The sequence below is a fragment of the Ictidomys tridecemlineatus genome, chromosome 6 (assembly GCF_052094955.1).
Source record: "Ictidomys tridecemlineatus isolate mIctTri1 chromosome 6, mIctTri1.hap1, whole genome shotgun sequence".
NCBI lineage: Eukaryota > Metazoa > Chordata > Mammalia > Rodentia > Sciuridae > Ictidomys > Ictidomys tridecemlineatus.
The window spans coordinates 49,430,244-49,451,565 of record NC_135482.1 but is presented as its reverse complement, the minus strand read 5'-3'; the positions used below and the strand labels follow the sequence as shown (position 1 = coordinate 49,451,565).

Sequence of the window (21,322 nt, the reverse complement as noted above, 5' to 3'; positions counted from 1 at the left end):
TCTTTAAGTTTTTCCAAGCTCTTGCATACTTTCCTAATATCCCTTATTTAAATGTGCTCAAATTTCTCTCATCTTTAAAACAAACAAAAAACTTGTTCAACCCAACATCCAATATGATCAAGCTATTCTATAAGTTGTTTATGTCCTTGCTATCTCTCTTTATCTGCCCTCCATCTAAAAATATGTAGTTAGCCCTCTTCCATGTCAGGTACTGACTTGTCTAATCTCAGGGGACACAACATGAATCAGAGTGACACAGGCCTTATTCTCAGAGGCTTTTCTATCCACTTTGGAGCTGCTATGTCCTGTTGTAGAAAGAGCAAGAAGATCATTTTTTGGTAAGAGAAAGAGTATGGTTGGAGTTAAGGGTCAAGAAGTGGGCCAGATCACATGGGACTTTAAGATCATATGAGGTGTATAGATAGTATGTTGTATGATAGAAGAAGCAGTTGGGGGTTTTAAGTAGGCAATGAGGAGATCTGATTTGCATTTTCAAATACACACTCTGCATGTTGTATGGAGAATGTAACATAGGGGTTGAGAATAGAATCAGACAAATGTTTAGGGTTGGGCTGGTGAGTTGATAATGGTTGGGCCAGGATGGTGGTGCCAGAACTGAAACCTTGCTGATTGATTGGGCATAGGATTTAAGGAAGATAGAAGAACCATTCATATTCTACTGAAATTGCTTTGGTTGAAGCCACTTATGGTGCTCATATCATTAAACTCAGTGGATTCAGTAGTTTCTAATAGCATTGGCATTGTTAGATGTGCAATCTTAGGCAAAAATTAATTAGATTGACTGTGACTCAGGTTCTTGTAGAATGGAAATAAGATCATACCTATCACACATAGGCTGTTGTAACCATTAAGTGAAAGAGTAAATGTGGATTACTTAGCACATCATCTTCCACAGAGTTAATTCACAGTGTTAATATCATCATCATCATCATCATCTTTGTCATTCTGGGACAATACTTTCCCATCTCTGACCATTGTTTTTTCTTGGTCTTTTTCGCTAGTTCTTTCAGCTTATCTCCATGTGTTCCTCAAGGCTCTGGCATTTTTTTTCTAATTTAATACATATTCTTATACAACATTATTTACTTTTGAGCTTCAGTTTTATCTGCATATAATTACCCACCCGCAATGTCTGTTAGTTCTCTACCCTAAACTATAGCCCATACATCCACATACTTCTCTATCATCTCTACCTGGAGGACTGTCTACAGGTGCCTTAAACATGTCAAAAATGGAACTTCTATTTCAACCTGAACTTAAGCCTTTCCTCTTTGTTCTCTAGCTCAGTAAATGGTCCACCACTTGCCCAGTTTTCTGTAAGTCTCCTAATTAGAATCACTACCTTTGGTCTTATGCTATTCCTGTCCATTTCCATTTTTATCATCTTCATTATTTAATTTGCAAATCTGATAATGTCACTGTCCTTTGGTTAGTTCCCTTTCTTCTTAGGGTGAAGTTCTAAATACTTATAATTTTTCAAGATTGTTGAGAGCCACAACCAAGTCAAGATGGCGCCTGGCATTTTGCCAGAAGGAGTGGTTGAGAAGTAACGCCAGCAAGCCATTAAGATGATGATAATTAAGTTAAGCTGTGTATAATTAATAAGATAATGACTGATTGCTGTAACTGGATGATGCTAAATTGAAACAAGCTGTGTATTCAGTTGTGTATATAAACCTCTGCTGTCCGGCAATAAGGCGGCTTCTGCTACCTTGGGTGGCTCCTACTTTTGAGTTCCCGTTGATTCTCACGGAGTTTCGGTTGAGTTCTGGTGGTGTTCCCGTGGGGTTCTGGCAATAAAGTAGTTCCTGTTTGAACCTACAAGTGGCTCGTGATCTCCCGGTCATTTTGTGCCCAGCCAGAGTGCGGCACAAGATTTGTTTCTGTCAGCACCATCATTTCCCCTTTCACTCCTTCCTTACATTTTTCAGCCACACTGCTCTTGTTGAGAAGAGGAGCTTCAGTGAGCTATGATCTTAATTTGGGACCACTGTATATCTTTCTCTTTGTTTGGAATACTTCTCTCCTCCTTCTTAAACTGGGTGTAAGTCTTAACAGTTATTCTTAGTTTCAATGTTATTTCTTCTAGAACACCTTTCTCATGCCCCCCTCTCTTCCTCTGTTATTTAGGATCTTTAATTATTCTCTACCTCTATGTGATTTTTATTGCATTTCCTAGTAATGTCTTTCATTTTCACTAACATGGTAACTTCCAGGGACTATGTTATCTTTTTTCACTTTGTCCCCAGCATCTGCTTGTTAAATAGAACAAGGAATGAGTACAACACAGGCTTGTCCAGTTTGAGGAATTGGAGACCTTCTGAGTTGGGTGTGCATTTGTCTTAGTCACTCAGAATTACAAAAGGGTAGAATAGAAAAGTTTAGAATTACCCTAGATTCACTCTCAGAGCTCCAGTGGTCTCTGAGTGGAGAGGAGGAAAGTAGCATGAGGGCTGCAGATGGTTCTGAAGATACTTTCTTGGTGTTGAAGTTTCTTCTCTCTGACTGGAGTGCCACCCAGAGTTTGCAGGGCAGTGACCCCAGTACGTAAGGATATGCTGTCTTTTTCATGTCCTTCCTACCTTTGTGAGGTAGCATCCAGTGTCAGAAGTCCTTGCCAGAGTTGAGCATTGCTGAGCTTTACCTTTATAGCCACACACATAGACATAGCTTAGCAATCAATCATGTGCTGGTTGCTAAGCTTTCCAAACCTTGTAGACTATCTTGCTGGCTTTTCCTTCTCCTGTTTAGAATCCTGGTGGGAATTTGCTGGACTCTGTTCCTCTAACTTGCAGGGACAACGGTCATGAATTAGATGAGTTAGGGGTTGCCTTTTCTTCAGTATTTTCTTTCTGCAATTCAAAGTTTTTCAAAGTGAGTTTTATTCTTTTTTAGTTTCCAGGATGATATAGGTCTTATATGTTTTTATAGTCTATTCACTGTTTTGAGAGGAACTGACAAAATCTGATTGAAGGAAAACATAAGTTCTCTTCTGGAAGGTATTTATTTATATTGCCCCCTTTGTCTTCATGGGTGTGCACATATATGAGCAGTCTTTTTCTCTCTCTTTTTAAAAAATCCCTCTATACCATTCATTTTGTAACCCTTCATAAGAGTCATTATTTTTAATAGGCACATTTAAATTATTTATGTTTTATGGGATGAACATATTTGATGACATTCTTTGTCCTGTTATTTTGTGCTCTTTTGTGATATTTTTGCCTTGGTTTTCAGTCTTTTGTCATATGGTTTTTGTGTTTTATTTGTTTTTAATCTTTTATAGGAATTTAGTTTCTGGACCTTAAATACGTTGCTGAGCTTTACTTAATCTGATTATTTCCCTAAAAAAATACAACAGCATTTGACCCTTTTTTTACAGAAAAAACTTAAGATCCTTTTGTTTTTCTCTGCTCTCCTTTATTAATGAAAGTGGCCTTAGTTCAAAATGATTATTGTTGATTATTGTTATTTTTACATTATACATTCTCCCTTTTTAAGGATTATTTTTGTCCTTTTCATTTTATCATGTAACATCTATGGTATGCAGTTATTACCACCTACCTTTTTATCTTAATTTTTCCATCTGTAAGGATATTTTAAAAAAATATTTTTTAGTTGTAAATGGATTTTTTATTTTATTTATTTATATGTGGTGCTAAGGATTGAACCCAGGGGCTATCATATGCCAGGCAAGTGCTCTACCACTGAGCCACAACTCCAGTCCCTTAAGAATATTTTGATACATACCTTGTTTAACGAGGGTACATTCTTGAGTTGATGTCTTTTTTTTTTTTGATAGGGAAGGATGTATGCATGTTTTATTTCCTGAGCTCCTCTGTTATCTTAGGTAATTTAATAAAGAATATTATATATCATGTTAACTTTCCCTTGCAAAACAACATTGAATTGATAAGAGAATTTTTAAAAGGCATAATTTGATAATTAGGAGGCTGGAAAGTTCTTTGAGAATAACCTGAATGTAAATAATATTGTAATTATGGAATATAAAAAAGTTGCTAGCATTCTATACAGAAGAAGAATCTGTAATGATAGAATGTATTGGCATTCAGTTAACAAATTAGTGCCACTCCCAGGGTTCTTCCTGGGTATTCAAATAGTATATATAGTTATCAGGATTCTAATGTAAAATTATAAGTCCTTAAACAGGTTTTGTTTGTTTGCTTGTTTCTTTCTTTTCCATACTGGGAATTAAATCCAAGGTACACCCAGGCTAGGTAAGCACTGTACCACTGAGCTGCTCCATGCATCCCTTTCTTAAAAATAAGTTATTTTGAGACAGGATCTTGTTAAGTTGCCCAGGATGGCCTCAAACTTGCCATCCTCCTGCTTTGGCCTCCTGAGTAGTAGGAATTACAGGTATGTGCCTCCATGAGGGCAAGTCCTTGAACAGTTTATCTTTGAATGAAAGTGAGTAATTTTGTCAGTTTTAGTTGAATGGCAATGATAATTTATAACTCCTGTTGGAGGTTAAAATTGAAGTTGACCCAAAGTTTATTTTGTCAAATTCCTATCTTATTAGTGTACATGCCTCATGTATGTATAAAGTTAGGTCACCCTGATTAAAACAGTTGATGCAAAATTTGAAGTTTTTCTTTCTTCTCAAAGATAATGGTTTTTCTGAAATTCCTAAAACATAATTGCTTAAATGGAAAAAATATATACATATTTTTATTAATGGTACTGGGAATTGAACCCAGGGTTTTACACATGCTTGGTAAAGTGCTCTCCCACCATGTCACATCCTCAGCCCTGGAAAAAGGTATCTCAATTGAGTTATCTGTTAGATTCCCACCTTATTCTTACTCTGTCCAAAACAAAACTAAATTCTCCAACTCTCTCTTTCTTATACCTCCTCTTTTGTTATTCAGTGGTAGAAATAAAACCCACTGCTAGATAGCTTTTTAAAAAATATCTCCTTTAATCTTTCTGAAGCTTAATGAAGTAAGTGTTATGATCTACATTGTGCAGGGAAGGAGACAGATTCTTAGGAAACTGAGGATTTTGTTTATTTATTTATTTGTTGCAGTCCTGAGGATTGAACCCAGGGCTTCATGTTCACTAGGCAAGCACTCTATCACTGAGCCACATCCTCAGGCCTAAAACTGAGGATTTTAGAGGGTAATTAATTTTTCAAGATTATTCAGCTGATTGAGTCAGAATTTGAATTCAGTTCCTGTATTCCATGCTGTATAAACAGAAATATAGGACTAGTTCTATGGGCACTAGGACACTTTGTACAAATATAGGGAAAACAGAGGAAAACATTTGAGTTCAGTTATATTAAAAACATTTATTGAGCCTTTATTTTATGGAGGTGAAATCCCACCAAATATTCCTTTTTTGGGGATGGGGGGTACCAAGGATTGAACTCAGGGCACTCAACCACTGAGCCACATCCCCAGCCCATTTTTGTATTTTATTTAGAGACAATGTCTCACTGAGTTGCTCAATGTCATACTTTTGCTGAGGCTGGCTTTGAACTTGCAAACCTCCTGCCTCAGACTCTTGAGTTGCTGGGATTATAGTCATGTGCCACCACACCCAGCCCACTGAATACTCTTAAGGAGCTTATAAGATAGGCAGATTTGTAAACCTAAAATTCTAGCTGCATTATAGTAATAGAAGTGCTGAAATAGAAAGTAGTGCAGAGGAGAAATGCATTCTTTTTCTAATAGAAGGAATGGCGAGAAGGAAATGGGAGATCCTTGTGAGGGAAATGATACCTAAATATAAACTTTATATAAATGATATGTACACAATTTCCTGCCTATAGGAATGATGTCTAAATTGGGCTTCAAAGTTAAATATGAATGCATTCTGTATATAATATAGAGGATATAAGTGGTATGGTGAGGTTATAAAAGATGTATTGTCAATATTTATTTGTTCAGTAAATACATATTGAATTTCTACTAGGGGATTGGCTTTGTGTGAGGTACTAGAGAAAAAGTAAGGATAAGAGAGTGCATGGAACATAAGAGTATACTAGGTTGTATGGAGGATTAAAGTTATAGACATAGGAAAAGAAAGAAACCAAGTAGGTCTTAAATGGCAGGATAGATTGAATTTTTCCCTGTAGGTGTTAATGAGCCATGAAATATGTTAGATTGGGTTATAGCACTGTTAGAGCCAGCATGCAGGGCTTTTGGTTACATGTGGAGGAAATCAGATTATGGGCAGTAAGAGGGACATAATCTGATGAGAGATGAAAAGTCGTATTTGAGTACCCTCTTGGAAATAAAGATAGTACTTAGTGTTGTTTGGATATAATGGTCATTAGAAGAGAATCAAGGTGACTTTAAGGTTTGTGGTTTCATTTGGGTAAATGGGAGTCCTTTTTAAACATAATTAGGAATACAGAAAGAATAATAAATTAGTGAAGAAATAAAGAAATAATTGAATTGAGTTTGGGATGAGAAAAATAGTTTGGAGTATATGTGGAGTATTTAGGTTCATTTAAAAACATGATTTAATTAATAAAGAAAACCATAGTAGGACAAAGTAGAAAGAACATTATGCAGAATATTTTATTTCTTTCACTTTATGAACTTCTTTTGGACTTATCCCTCTCTAGACCAATATTTGTCAAGTAGTTGATAGAGGTCACAAAGATTTACTTTTTGGTGAGGTTCATTTTGTAAAATTTCTCTGTTATATACTATATCAGATAAAATTTCTTATTTTCTGCAATAGCTTTTTAAAAAATATCTCTAGATATTTTTAATAGAAAGTTAACTTGGAGGGAGGGTTGCTAAAATTCTGATATAACAAACATTTATTTGCAATTTCCAGTGCTGAAACTTTCTATTCCTAGAATGGTGACAAAGTTCTGATTATAATATTTTAAATATGATTTAAGGACATGTCTTAGGGCTTATATTTAACTCATTAAAATTATTTCTTAGTGAAAGAAGACCCAACTTAATAAAATTAGAGATGGAGAAAGAAGATATCACAACAGACATTATGGAAATCTAGAGGATCACTAGGGACTATTTTGAAAACTTATGTCCCAATAAAGTAGAAAATCTAGAAGAAAGGGATGCATACCAAGATATATACACCCTACCAAAATTGAACCAAGTTGAAACTTGATACTAAAACCAGATAAGAGCACATGGAGGAAATAAAATTATAGATCAGTATCTTTGATGAGCATAGATGCAAAAATCCTTAACAAGATACTAGGAAATAGAATTCAATAACACATTACAAAAAGTATACATCATGATCAAGTTGGTTTTGTTCCAGGGATGCAAGGAGGGTTTGATATATACAAATCAGTCAATGTAAATAGAACCAAAGACAGAAATCACCTGATTACCTCAATATATGCAGAAAAAGCTTTTGACAAAATTTAGCACTCATTCATAATAACAACCCTAATAAAATTAGGGATAGAAGGAACTTAACCTCAACATTATAAAGGCTACACATGACAAACCCAAAGCCTTGAATGGGGAAAAACTGGAAGCATTCTTTCTAAAATCAGGAACAAGACAAAGATGTCTACTTTTATCATTCCTAATCAATACAGTGCTTTAAATTTTACACAGAGCAGTTAAACAAGAGAAGGGAATAAAAAGATACAAATAGGAAAGGAAGAAGTCAAATTGTCACTGTAATGAGGTGATTTTCTCACTGTAATGAGGTGATCCTACACGTAGAAGATCCTAAACATTCCAACAGAAGACTTCTAGAGCTGATAAACAAATCCAGAAAAATAGCCAAATACAAAATCAACATACAAAAATTGATAGCCTTTTTGAACACCAAGAATGAGTCCACTAAGAAAGAAATCAGGAAAACTGTTCCATTTGTAAAATCCTCAAAATAAATAAATAAATAAAACAGAATAAGGCTAACCGAAGAGATAAAAGACCACTGCAGCAAAAGCTACAGAACAATGAAAAAAGAAATGAAAGAAGGTACTAGAAAATAGAAGGGTCTCCCATGTTCACGGGTAGGCAGAATTAATACTGTTAAAATGGCCATGTTACCAAAAGTGATCCACAGATTCAATTGTGATCTCCATCAAAATATCGATAATATTCTTCACAGAAACAGTCCTAAAATTCATATGGGAGAGCAAAATATTCAGAATAGCCTAGGCAGTTCTGAGTGAAAAGAGTAATACTGTAGGCATTTCAGTATCTGATTTAAAATTATACTACTGAGATATGTTGACAAATTCATCATGATACCGGCATGAAAACAGACACATAGACCAATGGAACACCATAGAAGACACAAAGACAAACCCACACAGATACAGTCATGTGATCCTTAACAAAGATGCTAAAAATATAAATTGAAGAAAAGACAACCTTTTAAACAAATGGTGCTTGGAAGAATGGATATTCAAATATAGAAGAATGAAACTAGATCCCTATCTCTCACCTTTTGCAAAAGTCAACTCAAAATGTGTCAAAAACCTAGTAATTACACCAGAAACTTCGCAACTGCTAGTAGAAAACACAAGGGAAACACTCCAGTAATAGGTACAGGCAATGACTTCTTGATAGCACTTCTAAAGCCCAGAAAGTAATAGCAAAAATTAAGAAATTGGATGGCATCAAAGTAAAAAGCTTCTGCGTAGCAAAGAAACAATAAAAAAAACATGAAGTGAGAGCCTACAAAATAGGAGAAAAATCTTACCTGCTACTTTTCTGACAGAGGATTAATATCCAGAATATATAAAGAACTCAAAAAAAAAAACAACACCAAAAAAAGGGAAAGAAACCAACAAATAATCCATTCAATAAATGTTCAGATGAACTTATCAGACAATTACAATTATAATTACAATTACAAATTGAACAAATGCAAAAATGTTCAGTGTCTTTAGCTAATAAGGGAATGCAAATCAAAACTACACTGTGATTTCATTTTACTCCAGGACGGCAATCATCAAGAATTCAAATAACAATAAATTCTGGCGAGGACACAGGGAAATAGAAACTCTTATACACTATTGGTGCAAATATAAATTAGTACAATCACTATGGAAATCAGTATGGAGGTTCCTAAAAAAACCCCAAAAAACTAGGAATGAAATCCCCCTGTGACCCAGCTATACCACTCCTAAGTGTTCATCCAAAAGAATCAAAGTCAGCTTACTGTAGCTATACATGCATACCCATGTTCATAGCAATGAAATTGATGGTTGCCAACTTATGGAACCAGCCTAGGTCTGGCAGCATATCAATGGATAAAGAATGAGGTATATATACACAATGGAGTTTTATTTGGCCATATAGAAGAACAAAATTATGTTATTTACAGGAAAATGGATGGAACTAGAGAGCATTATTTAGGCAAAATAAGTCAGACTCAGAAAGTTAAGGGCCACATGTTTTTAGAGAGAAGAAAGAAAAAAGGGGCTCTCCTGAAAGTAGAAGGGAGACCAATAGAGTAGAAGTAGGGAACCAAGAGGAGGGAGGAGGAGGGGACAAAAGGAAGTACCGGAAAATGAAAATGATCAAATTTTATTATGTCTAAGTATGCATATACTGCAGTGAATTCAACAATTACGTATAATTATGCAACAATAAAAATAAAATTTAAAAATGTTTTGTAAGGTGGATGGGAAAGATAAGTTAAACAGACAAAAAATATCTTTTAAAATAGATTTAGATGTCTGGTTTATAGTCCTAGGCATAGGATTACTCAGCCAGGATTAACAAGTTTTTCTTTAGACAAAACAGTCCATTTGATGCCTTGCATCTTTTATTTATTTTATTTCTTTAGTCTATAAGCTTTATTTATTTATTTGGTACTAGGGATGACCACTGAGCCATATCTCCAGCACATTTTTTTTTTGTTTGGAGATAGGGTCTCACTGTGTTGCTTAGAGACTTACTAAGCTGCTGAAACTGGCTTTGAACTCTCAATTCTTCTGCCTCAACCTCCTGAGTCACTGGGATTACAAATGTGCACCACCATGCCTGGCTTAAGCTTTATTTTCATCAAAAATCTGCACATGGGGAACCTGAGATGGGAAGCAGAAGCCACCATCTTCACCCCTACTTGTATATGTTTCACTCTTTGGAAGTGATATTTATGAATCATTCTCCAGTAGTAACTTTTATAATTTTATTTAACAGATAATATCCAGTTATGAAAGAAAAAATTATGAAAAAAGATGGCCTGTATATGTAATATAAAATATTAAATCATAATATGTTATAATAAATATAAACACTAAATTTATAGTTAATAGTAAATGTAAAAATTAAAATATTTTACATTAGAAGTTGAGCTTTTGTCTACATTCTATTTTAGTTATACAATTGGTATACCTTTTCAATGGACATAGTGTCACTCTTGCATTGTCAGTATTAGATACACTTCTTTATGTTCATTTCTTACCTTTTTTCCATTTTTTTAATTTGTAGATGGACACAATATCTTTATTTATTTATTTTTATGTGGTGCTGAGGATGGAACCCAGTGCCTCACATGTGGGAGACAGGTGCTCTACTACAGAGCTACTTTTTATGTGAACCTAATAATAAAGAAAATGTAGATGCTGCAATATATAGACATTATATTTCTTCAAATTAGCTATCTGACTTTGCCTTTGGTAAGTCTCTTTATCTTTTCCTATTTAGAAAATGGAAAATTTGTTTCTCTCACTTTTTTACCCCTGTCATATACATGACAAATGGCAACATAGTCACATAGTCCTATGGAGATTTGATTATAGGTTGTGAAATAGATTGTATAGGCTGCACATGATATTCAGTGCCTAGTACTAGATCTAACTCTACTCTTTTCTCTCCCATTCAAGAAAATATTCCAGAAGATTAGTAAATGAAAGTGACAGAGGTAATTCTAAACCCATCTAGTTTTTTTAATTGTGTTCTCAAACTTTGGCACTTAAATACAATTTTCAGCAAGATACCTCATGACTAATATTTTACTATTGGTAGGTGGTGACTTCTAAGGTAGTAGATGTGTCTAAGACTTTGGCTAGTTATTAAACTTATTTAATGATGCAATTTTGTTATTCTCAAGCATTTCTAATTTCCTGGTTATTATACTAGTAGGTTTTCATTGGTAGGCATTACATGAATTAATAGTACCATATACATGATATGGATTCAGTAAATATTGAGTGGACTTATTAATGAAATAATTACCCCTGTCTTCAGATAACATAAATTCATAATTTTATTCTTATCCCTTACCAGGACATGTTTTTGTGGATTTCTTAAAGTGATACTGAGAAGACTGGTTTTCAGTATTCTGTTACTTTCAGAAATCTGCCATAACTAGTCTTCCTGAGCTTGATAAAATACTGCAAAATTTTAAATTTTTTCACTAATATGATGAAATAGGAAATATACTGATCGCTTCAGAAGTGGCAACGGATCTAAAGTCTACTAGTAGATATTATTTTTCATTTGTTGTTTTCTAACTATTATGGGAGAAATTGTAAACGTATTTCTCAATTTGTTATTCATTTATTCAACAAATACTTTTAAACATTTGTGCACTTACTGTGTGACAGGCCACCTACCAGACCAGTAGTTCTCAATGCAGTTCTCTAAAGTGTGAACTGTGGATCTTTGGAGTCTTTGAGACCCTTTCAAGGATTTATAAAGCCAAAACTATTTTGATACTAACACTAACTGCTTTTTTCACTGTTGGATGTTTTCATTAATGTTGCAAAAGCAAGAGTGGGTAACCCTGCTGGTTCTTAGTATAAAACAAAGCAACAAATTTCACTGTCATTCTGTTTTTCAGCAACACTGCATAAGTCGGAAAAAAGGGTAATTTCACTTAAGATGATGCATTAACAAACATTTATATTTTATTAAATTTTGTTGACCGAATACATATCTTTTTAATATTCTATGTGCAGAAATGGAAACTATATTTTTGTAAAGTGCTTCTGGGTACTAAAGCACACTGGTTGTCTTCAGGAAAAGCACTTGTGCAATTGTTGGAGATACTATTTTACTTAAAAGAATGATAGACAAACCATGGTATTTGGGGGGCATTTTTCTCAAAAATGAACAATTTGGTTCTTGGAAAACACTGGCACTATTTTTGTCAATTAGAAAAAGTGAGCTTTCAGGTTAAAAATTTTTGGAAAACATATGTACTATTGTAAGCATAATAGTTTCTCATTATTTAGAAACTTCTGATGAAATCAGTAGTGATATTAATGAATATGATTTTTTTTAAAGAGAGAGAGAGAGAATTTTTAAAAATATTTATCTTTTAGTTTTCGGCAGACACAACATCTTTATTTGTATGTGGTGCTGAGGATCGAACCCAGTGCCACGCACATGCCAGGCGAGCGCACTACCGCTTGAGCCACATCCCCAGCCCTGAATATGATTTTTTAGTACCATGTGTTCAAGTGTGTTAACATATGAAAGATCTGTATATCCCAGTGAACCAGTACTTTCCAAATGAACTTTGTATGATGTCATTAAATTAGGCAAGCGTATATCTATTCAAAATAGTTTAAATTTTTTGATATCAGGAGCCTTTGGACTTCAGAAAAATTGTCAAGAACTCCAAATACCTTTTGTTTATATAGTTATACCTACCAATATTTACTGAAATTCTGTAGCATTTTATTTCTATCTGTCATGACATTTGGCACATGTCTACTGTTCCCATTTAGTCTTACATGTTTTTTGACAGCATAGACAATGTTTTACATCTTTGTATAGTTCATCAGCACCTGATAAATTGTTTTCCAAGTACTAGGGATTGCATAACTTAAAAATCCATATCTTAAAATCATTCAACTCTAAGCAGTTTGGAAGATTGACTAGGAATTCCTCAGTAACAGGGTTCTGGTGTTTCTTAAAAGAAGTACAATAACAGAGGGAGTTCCTTTTAACAAAAGGTTTGCCAATTTCTACCAGTTGGCTGATGATTTCAAGCAGTAGTTAAATGATTGATCAATTCACTCAATAAACAATATTTTTTATCTAACAATAAGAACTAATTAATAAGAACAATAATAAGAACAATATTTTTTATATAACTTTTATAGTATACATTTAGATTAGTGAGAAAAATACTAAAAATGAAACTTCTTCCCACAAAACTAAATATATTCTAAATAAATAAATTAAAAGAATGTTCTTGGGCTGTAGATATAGCTCATTGGTAGAGCCCTTGCCTATCATATACCAAGCCCTGGGTTCAATCTGCAGCACAACAACAATTAAAAAAAAATATTTTTTCTCTCGATTGCTTAGTTCTTGATGGTGTTAATGTAATCTTTCTTATATGATGAAATTAAAGTTTTGCAGGTTTTTTTTTTTAATGTCCTTACTTGACAAAATTCAAATTTGCCAACTCTCTGTTACTGCAGTTTTGGGGGAACATTTTACTAGCTTGTGGAAAACCACTGATGGAGACATTCCTTTGGCATTTATTGGAAAGGTGTTTGACTTGTAGGTTTGACACTTGAAGCCCACTGTTACAGTCAGCTCAGGTATTCTGAAGCTAATTATCAACTTTGTGAGTTCTCTGGATTCCCTGTGTATATCATCTCTCCTTGGTAGTTTATTGTCCAACTACAGGGATAAAAGTAGAAAGAAAAAACAAACTTTAGTGTTACCAAACTAACTTTAGTTGAATTTGGGGGTATTGGAATTCTGGGGGAAGAAGGTGGAGAAGTGAAAATTTTTGACCATAACAGAGAATTTGAATTATCTTTGGATTCAAGTCAGGTTGCATTTTTAACTTTCCACTTCTTCATAGAAACTGCTAGTAATTGTATAAATAACAGATTGAGCAGACAGACTCTAGCATTGGAAATGATGATCCCATTCCATAGAAACTGTCATTTACATGGTGAGTCTTTCACTCTATAAAACGAATGGCTGTAATGTGCCAGGTCCTGGGGTATAAAGATGAAAAAGATACTGTCCCTGACCTTAAGAGGAAGTAATGAGAGCAAATCAGTGCCCTTAACGTTGCCAGGGAGGTACCTGGCACATTGGGTGTTCTTGGAGAAGCTGGGAGTGGTGGGAGCTGGGAGAGGTGGCAAAAGAGAGTAATGATATGAAATAAAGATGTGGAGGTGGAATTAGGAAACTGTGAGCCTATTTGGGGAAATAAGGAGCACGTTGGTATGGTAGGAGTGCGGGGCGGGGTGAGATGTGGAGGTGCCGTGAGAGATGCTGAAGAGTTAGGTGGCAGCTAGATGTACAACTTTAGATGCTCTGTTTAGGAATTTGAACTTTACCCAAAAGATTTACCAGAACGTGTTCTGTGGGATGGTTATAGGACAGAAAGGAGTTTTGAAGCATCACTCCAGACAGAGTTAATCATATATAGTTAAAAAGCATGACTCTTTTTGTACTAGAATTGTTTCTGGCTAGGATCTTCACTCTGGCGGTTCAAAAAGAATAATAGGAAGAAAGCTGCCAAATTGACACTTGGATTTTTTTGGGGGGGTGGAGTAGAGGGATGGGAAACTAGCCGTTGTTTTCCTATATCATGGACATATTTAAGTTTTAGTAGATTAAAGTGCAGTGAGTTTTATAATCCTTAGGATATATCCTGAAGGTATGTCCAAGATAGTTAGAGAAAAATTTTGAAGGTGAAATAGAAGTTAAAGTTGTATCTGGTGGAAATGAAAAGAGGAAGTGCAGAAATCTGAGCATCTCAGACTTTTCACTTAATTCCCTACTTTTTTCTCTCAGTGAGAAGATTCTCAAATAATCTTGAATTATGTTTTCTTATTAAATGTTGATTGTCAGCCACACTATCTAGCAGAGAAACATAGAATCAGAGTATGCAGAATGGGTTGGTATTCCTAAAGCTTTTCCTTTTCAGTTGTGTAATGGTCAAGAGCACTGACCCTAGAACTATATGGCCTAGGTTCAAATGTGCCAATTACATTACCCAGTTACTTAGGGTCTGTTTCCCTTCCTAACTTTAACTTTTAAGTTAACTGTTATCTTTAGGATTTCTTTATCCTGTGGTTTTATTTAGAATACTTTACTATGGAAGAATGAATAGTAACTTTTCTGGCCTAAATAGTATTCTTTGGAGAATGATCTGCTATCTCTCAATATGGTTAGGTATATAAATGGACTGTTAGAATTTTTGAATTCATGTAATTTAAATTTAGCAAATATCTAACATATTTAAATAATAATAGTAGCAACTAACATTTCTTGAGAATACACTATGTTCCAGGAGTTGTTCTAGGAATTTTTAACTGAATAATTTACTTAATGGTTATCTTAGAGTTGAAGAAACTGAGGCACTGTGAGGGAAAGCTAACTTGTCCAAGGTCAATATTGAAACATTGACAGTCTGGCTCCATAGTTCACACAAACCCATCTTTCACACAATCATATTATGTATTTTAGATGTATTTTGACAAAAATATTTTATTTCTATAAACATAATTAGGTGGAAACATTAACTTAAAAATAATTTTGTTGAAATATTTCAGCATAAAAGTGTTACTTTTTCTATTCTGGAGAACATTTGCTCCTGATGTCACATGCTTGAGCCACATTTACTGGTTTTTTTTTTTTTTTTTTTTTTTTTTTGTGTGTGTGTGTGTGCAAGTATAAGATTACGGGTTTGATGTAACCAAGGCATCCAGATGTCTGTACATATTCTTTAGAACTGATTTTCTCTTTACATCTCAGCTACATATTTTCAGGGTAGTGTGTGAGTAATACCACTTTATGTATTTTGTAAACTTATCTGCTTCTTCTCCTATCCTGTGAACATTGAAACAATTAGGGTTGTATCAAATCCTAATTTATGAAATGCATTCATTGTAGGATTTAACAATGAAGAACACTGTGACAGATTGTGCTTTTTACATTCTTAAGTATAAAAAAATCTAAGTTGCTCTAAAAGTAGTCACTTTAGTTGCTCCACTTTGTTGATGCTAATTTAACACTTTCTGCATCTATTAAAAAACTGGGCAAAACTAATTTGCCACTAGATGGAGCTCTGGCTATTTGGGTAGAAAAAAAAAAAAAGGCAGTGAAGTCAGAACATTAAATCACCCTGTCATATCATGGTGGAGGGTCCTGGGTATTTGCGGCCCTCAGCTTTTAATTGCAGAATGCATCTTTGTTCTTTGCCTGACCTGCAGAGTGACATCACTGCCTTTCTTCCTGTGTGCTGGCTTTGACACAAGCCAGATGGCCACAGTGATCGGTAGGCACCCAGGCTGCCTGGTACATCGAGCGGTTGATGAAACAGAATAGGAAGACGTTTTATGGTCAGCTGTGAGAGCACAATGAGGCTACAGCTTTGCTAAGTAATTACATTTACCGTGAACACTTTATTCTTTGCAGAGAAGGGTCTCATGGAAAAAAATACATTTTATTTATAGTGTTGGGAGGTATAGACCTTTGATCTTTTATTAGTCAGTAGTCTGCTCCAAAGGCATGCTCTCTTTCTCCTGCTCTGCAGTCACTCGTGAAAATGACATGTTTATTTATGTTTAATGGTTCTTTCAGGCTGTGCATTGTGATACTTACCTTCCCTCTTCCTCTCCTTTGTCTCCAGTTGGTAACACAAAAATGTTTTAGTTTCGTAGTGAGTTTAGTTTGGAGAAGTCAGAGTTCAGGCATGTTAATACAAGCAGATTTCTGTCAGATATACTCCAGAGTGATTTGGTAAAATACATTACTGTTTATTATGTGTTTGTTCTTGAAGTAGGTCAGAAAAGTCCAGGAACAGGTTTTTATTTGTGGGTGGATTGGGGGTGGGTGGGTGGAAGGGGAATGGACATGGTGGTCAGGAAATGAACAAGACATTAATTTTATAATCATTTTTGGACATTTGGTAGTTAAAGCTAATTAAAATACTAATTTTAAATAACAATAAGAAGTTTATATTAATATAGCACTTTTCCATTTTCATTTGAAGTTAATTTTTACCAATTACAATGTTGTTTAAAACTTTCACAAAAATCCTAAGAACTGAACTGTTCTCTGAAGCTTAATATTCATATGGTTTTGAGATTCTTCCACATGATTCATTTCCAAAGACTTTAGAAAAATATTTTTAGCCTTTTTAATACTAGGTCTTGAGTGTTTTTTCACAGAAATTTATTTAGAATTTATCATAAAATAGAATGAAAATTCTTGTTCATGTTTTATTCTAACTTAACTCGGTTTCTGCTGTGAATTCTCTTAGTTCCCCTTAGGTTTTTTGATTCTATTTTTAAAAAATGAAACTCTAACAAAAGAAGTCTCTTAAGTTCACAATATTTTACAGTCTTCTCCAGGAAGGGAGGCTTGCAAATAATTGCTGGGAAAAGGCAGCATGGTATAAGGCAAGAATATGACTTTGCAGTCAGATGTAACAAGGTTTTCTAATCCTTTTTCCACTGGTTATTTGGTTTGTGCCCTTGGACCTTTGAGCCTAGGTTTCTCACATATGTACTAGGAGGGTAAAACCTACTTCCTAGGTTTATTGTAAGAATTATATGATACAATATGTGTATTAGGTTCCAGACAGTTCCTGTCACATGTTATGAACTCACTAAACCTAATTCCTTTCAACTATTTTAAACTTCAACTTCTTGAAAAATGTGTTTGCAGATTACACTGCTATTATATGGTATGTATTTTATTCATAAGATATAAATAAGCCTGGGTGGAAAATAAGCTCACTGTCTGAAAAATAGACATTTGAAATTTATTAGCACTGTGTGTGTATGTATGTTCAGTTCCAGATAAAATCATAATTATAAATTGTTCAATGAATGTGTTTAATATTCGTGTTGTGTTAATTTGTTTTTTTATTTTGTTTTTTTTTCTCTTACTCAGCTCTTGCCCCTGTTCTTTGCCTCTCGTTTTGTTGGTGAAGATATTACAGTGATGTCTGCATTCAACCTGCTGCATTTGGTGACAAAGAGCCAGCCAGTGGCCCTGCGAGCCTGTGGGCTTCCCTCAGGTTGCTGCTTGTTGTACTGTACATAGTGAGGGCACTGGTCTGTGTGGGTGTTTCTGCTGCAGGAAATGATACACTACCTTGCTTTACTAAATTTCCTTTTCTTTTATTTGAGTCCTAATTTGAACACAGAAATTGGTTATAAATCACCACTCTACTTGAGTGGCATTCATTTCCATAATTCTTCAGCTCTTGGAAACACTGTCCAGTTTCTTTGTCCAGTATACAATCATCACTAATATTTCATGATATCTTCCTGTTCTTTGCACACTACACATCTGCAAATCATAATGTTCATAAGAGGCAGAAGCTCAGTGAGAAACTGCCCCTAATCATACAAAATAAGACATTCATCTTGTTAAAGGATAATGAAAACACTTTCCGTGTTACATGTGGGCATCCTTTAGGGAAAAAAAATTAAATGACCAACTTTGGCATAATGTACATTTATTGTAGTTTAAAATAAAATATACTCTACTTAACAATTACCAAATAAACAGAAGTAAAATAGCATGTGTCAGTTGATTCTTAAATTAGAACCACTATACTTTTTAAAAATGTGATTTTGAGCATTTAAAACAATAAAGTATGAAAGTCCAAAATTTCCTATGTGCGTATAAGTTTAATATTTTAATTTTATTATGAAAACCAAATATTTTATTTTTAATATTATTATAATTTAGTTGTGGATGGAGAAATAACTTTATTTTGTTTATTTTTATGTGGTGCTGAGGATCGAACCTAGGGCCTTGCACGTGCTAGGCAAGCGCTCTACCGCTGAGCCACAACCTCAGCCCCTATATTATTATAATTTACATTTACATTAATGAGCATCTCTATTACTACATTGGATAGAGAATCTGATTCTAACTTGTTAAATATTTATTGAGTTTTAACTATGAGTGCCAGACATTGTGTTAAGCACTGAGGATACAAGGATATACAAGATAAAGCCAGTTTCTTTCAAAGAGTTCGAAGTAGTGATTGAAGTGTGTGAGGACTTTTGAAAGGTTTGATAATAGAAGTATTTATGCCTGAGGTATTGTGAGAATCCAGAGGTGGATGGGCCTAGCTTTTTAGGAGAAGAAATTTTGGAAGGGAGGTAAGGTTTCTGAAGTTCAAGAAAGGTTCTAAGGAGGATTGAGCTGAATCTCAGACTGTGAGTTAGCCCTAAGGACAGGGTTAACTGTCCTTAGCCCTATGGCCAGTGAGGGTTCAGGATATCTCTAACATACTGAGTAGCATGGGTAAAACATGAAGGCCTGAAAGAGCAATATGTGTTCAGAAAATATGGGTTATTTACTATAGGAAGTTTAGGAGGGGAAGGGGAAGTACAAAAGATGAGGAAGGACAGGAAGCCAAATCATGATGAGCTATAGATGATGTTCTAAGGAATTTAAATTTTGGGGAACAGACAGAGAATAATATGACTTCCTTTTGTATTTAAAAAGACTATTTTAGTGTGGGGAAAGGTCAGTGCTGGTTTTCTAGGTGTTTTTGAGAGGGGCTGAATGTCCGCTTAATTGGAAGGGGAAGGTAAGGCATTTGTCTTGAGGTTATATCTGAATAGCAAGTAACTTGTTTAAAGTAGGTTTTTGTTTTTTGTCTATTTATGGTAACTAATGCAGCTTAAACCATGGAGGCCCCCACCACTCTTCTCAGTATCTGCATTGGCCCCATATTACCTGCACTCCCACCATACAGTATATTGGAGGAGTTTGAGGCTGGATGGTGTCAGGAAGAGCTGAGATTCTGAATTTAGTGGTCTTGGTAGTAGGTTTGAAAAGAAAGGTGATGCATTAGCTTTGTCTGTTGCATTGTATATGAGCTGGAAAGAGTACCTTAACCACTATAGTACCTGTGCCGAATGGAACTTTTCCATTGCTCTATGTTATGTTCACTTTGGGGAAACCCATGGGTAAAAGCACCCAGGAAAGTTCCTGTAACATGGGATGTGCTGTACACAGAGGAGGGCAAATATTAACAGAAACAACTTACTAACAGTATATTCCTTGAGATGTGACAGTCATGGAATTAATGTATTTCACGGTGAAATTGTTTAATTGAAATATAAATATCTTTAAGTTTTGATAACAAAATAATTCAGAGTTAAATTCAACAAAGCTGACAATTTTTAAGAGGTAACCATTACAGTGCAGTGCCTAAGCATACACATTCTAGATTCAGACTGACAGGGCTTGAGATCTGGCTTTGCTCTCACTGGCTGTGTACTTTAGCTCAGTTTTTTGTAAGACAAGGATAATAATACCCACCTGAAAGGATAGCTGTGGAGAATTAAAAAGTTTGGGTTGTAAAAAGTGCTTAGCACACTGGCTGGCATGAAGTAGGCACCATCTATGTCTTTACTAGGTTCACTGTAGAAATCCATGCATCTGTATCCATACAGGTTTTTATTTTTCCAGCACAATATGCTTTTAAAAACATTTAAAATTACACCACATTTTATTTAACTACTTTTACTTAAATAGAAACCACAAATATACTTTGTTTGAAGAAATAACCACCTCAGTCTGTTGTTTTGAACTCTTTATTTTACTTATATATCCTGCTGAACCAGAATTTGAGTCCTATAAATATATAATAATACATTCTGTCATTCTTATTACCCAGTACTGATGAAAATCCAAAGAAACTGTTATCATTCTTATCTAGGCCTTATACACCCATTTTAAGATGGCAAATGAGCTGGATAAAATAGTGTTTCATAATTACTTAATCATTTAAGTGCCACTTAATTTAATTTTTCAAGTGTTAGGAAAGTTAGTCTTTTAGTGTCTACATATTAGAATCTTTATTGTTTATTTCTGTAATAAGATTTTACTTTTAGGTATATAGAAATGGTAAAGAAATTAAGTTCAACAGTAATAGAAACTATTTCAACCTTGAAATATAAAATGAAATGAGAATTCTAGTTATTATTATTTTGTACAGGTAAAGAAGGAAGAGGACAACATTAGAGATAAAGGAAATTAAGGTGAAAGTTTGAAGCCTTACTTTAATTTACTGTTCCCTGGTTAAAACTGATTGCAACAGAAATCTCTGTAAATCAAAAAGATTTTTGTTCCCTAGCCATTATCCTACTAATTTTGAGTATTATTCAATATGAAATAATTACAGAACTAAAAAATAATTGCAACAGGCTCTTAAAGTTGATTATAACTGGATTGACCTGCATGAAGGCCATATCCCAGAAGAGTGATCCATCATTTTTGAGCTTTGACTTCCTTTTCTATTTTTTAATAAAGTATAATTTTAATTTAGAGCTTATTAAATACATCTGAGTTATGGTTCACTTATGTTTGTCATTAAAGGTAATTTTTTTCTCTCAGAATTTCTTAATTTC

The 21,322-nt window shown here is 34.4% G+C and overlaps 1 protein-coding gene across 5 annotated transcripts in view; it reads left to right on the top strand.

Annotated features, from left to right (window-relative positions):
* Msrb3 (methionine sulfoxide reductase B3) overlaps positions 1 to 21,322 on the top strand; it is a 160,167-nt gene that overhangs the window by 10,879 nt on the left and 127,966 nt on the right. For 2 of the 5 annotated variants that reach the window (XM_005328702.5, XM_021728684.3), the window contains exon 2: positions 17,835 to 17,961. The exons of the other annotated variants lie outside the window; for them this stretch is intronic. In XM_005328702.5, the coding sequence (XP_005328759.1) occupies positions 17,886 to 17,961 (76 nt within the window). In that variant the 5' untranslated portion in view covers positions 17,835 to 17,885. The remainder of the gene's footprint in view (positions 1 to 17,834; positions 17,962 to 21,322) is intronic. 5 annotated transcript variants of the gene reach the window in all.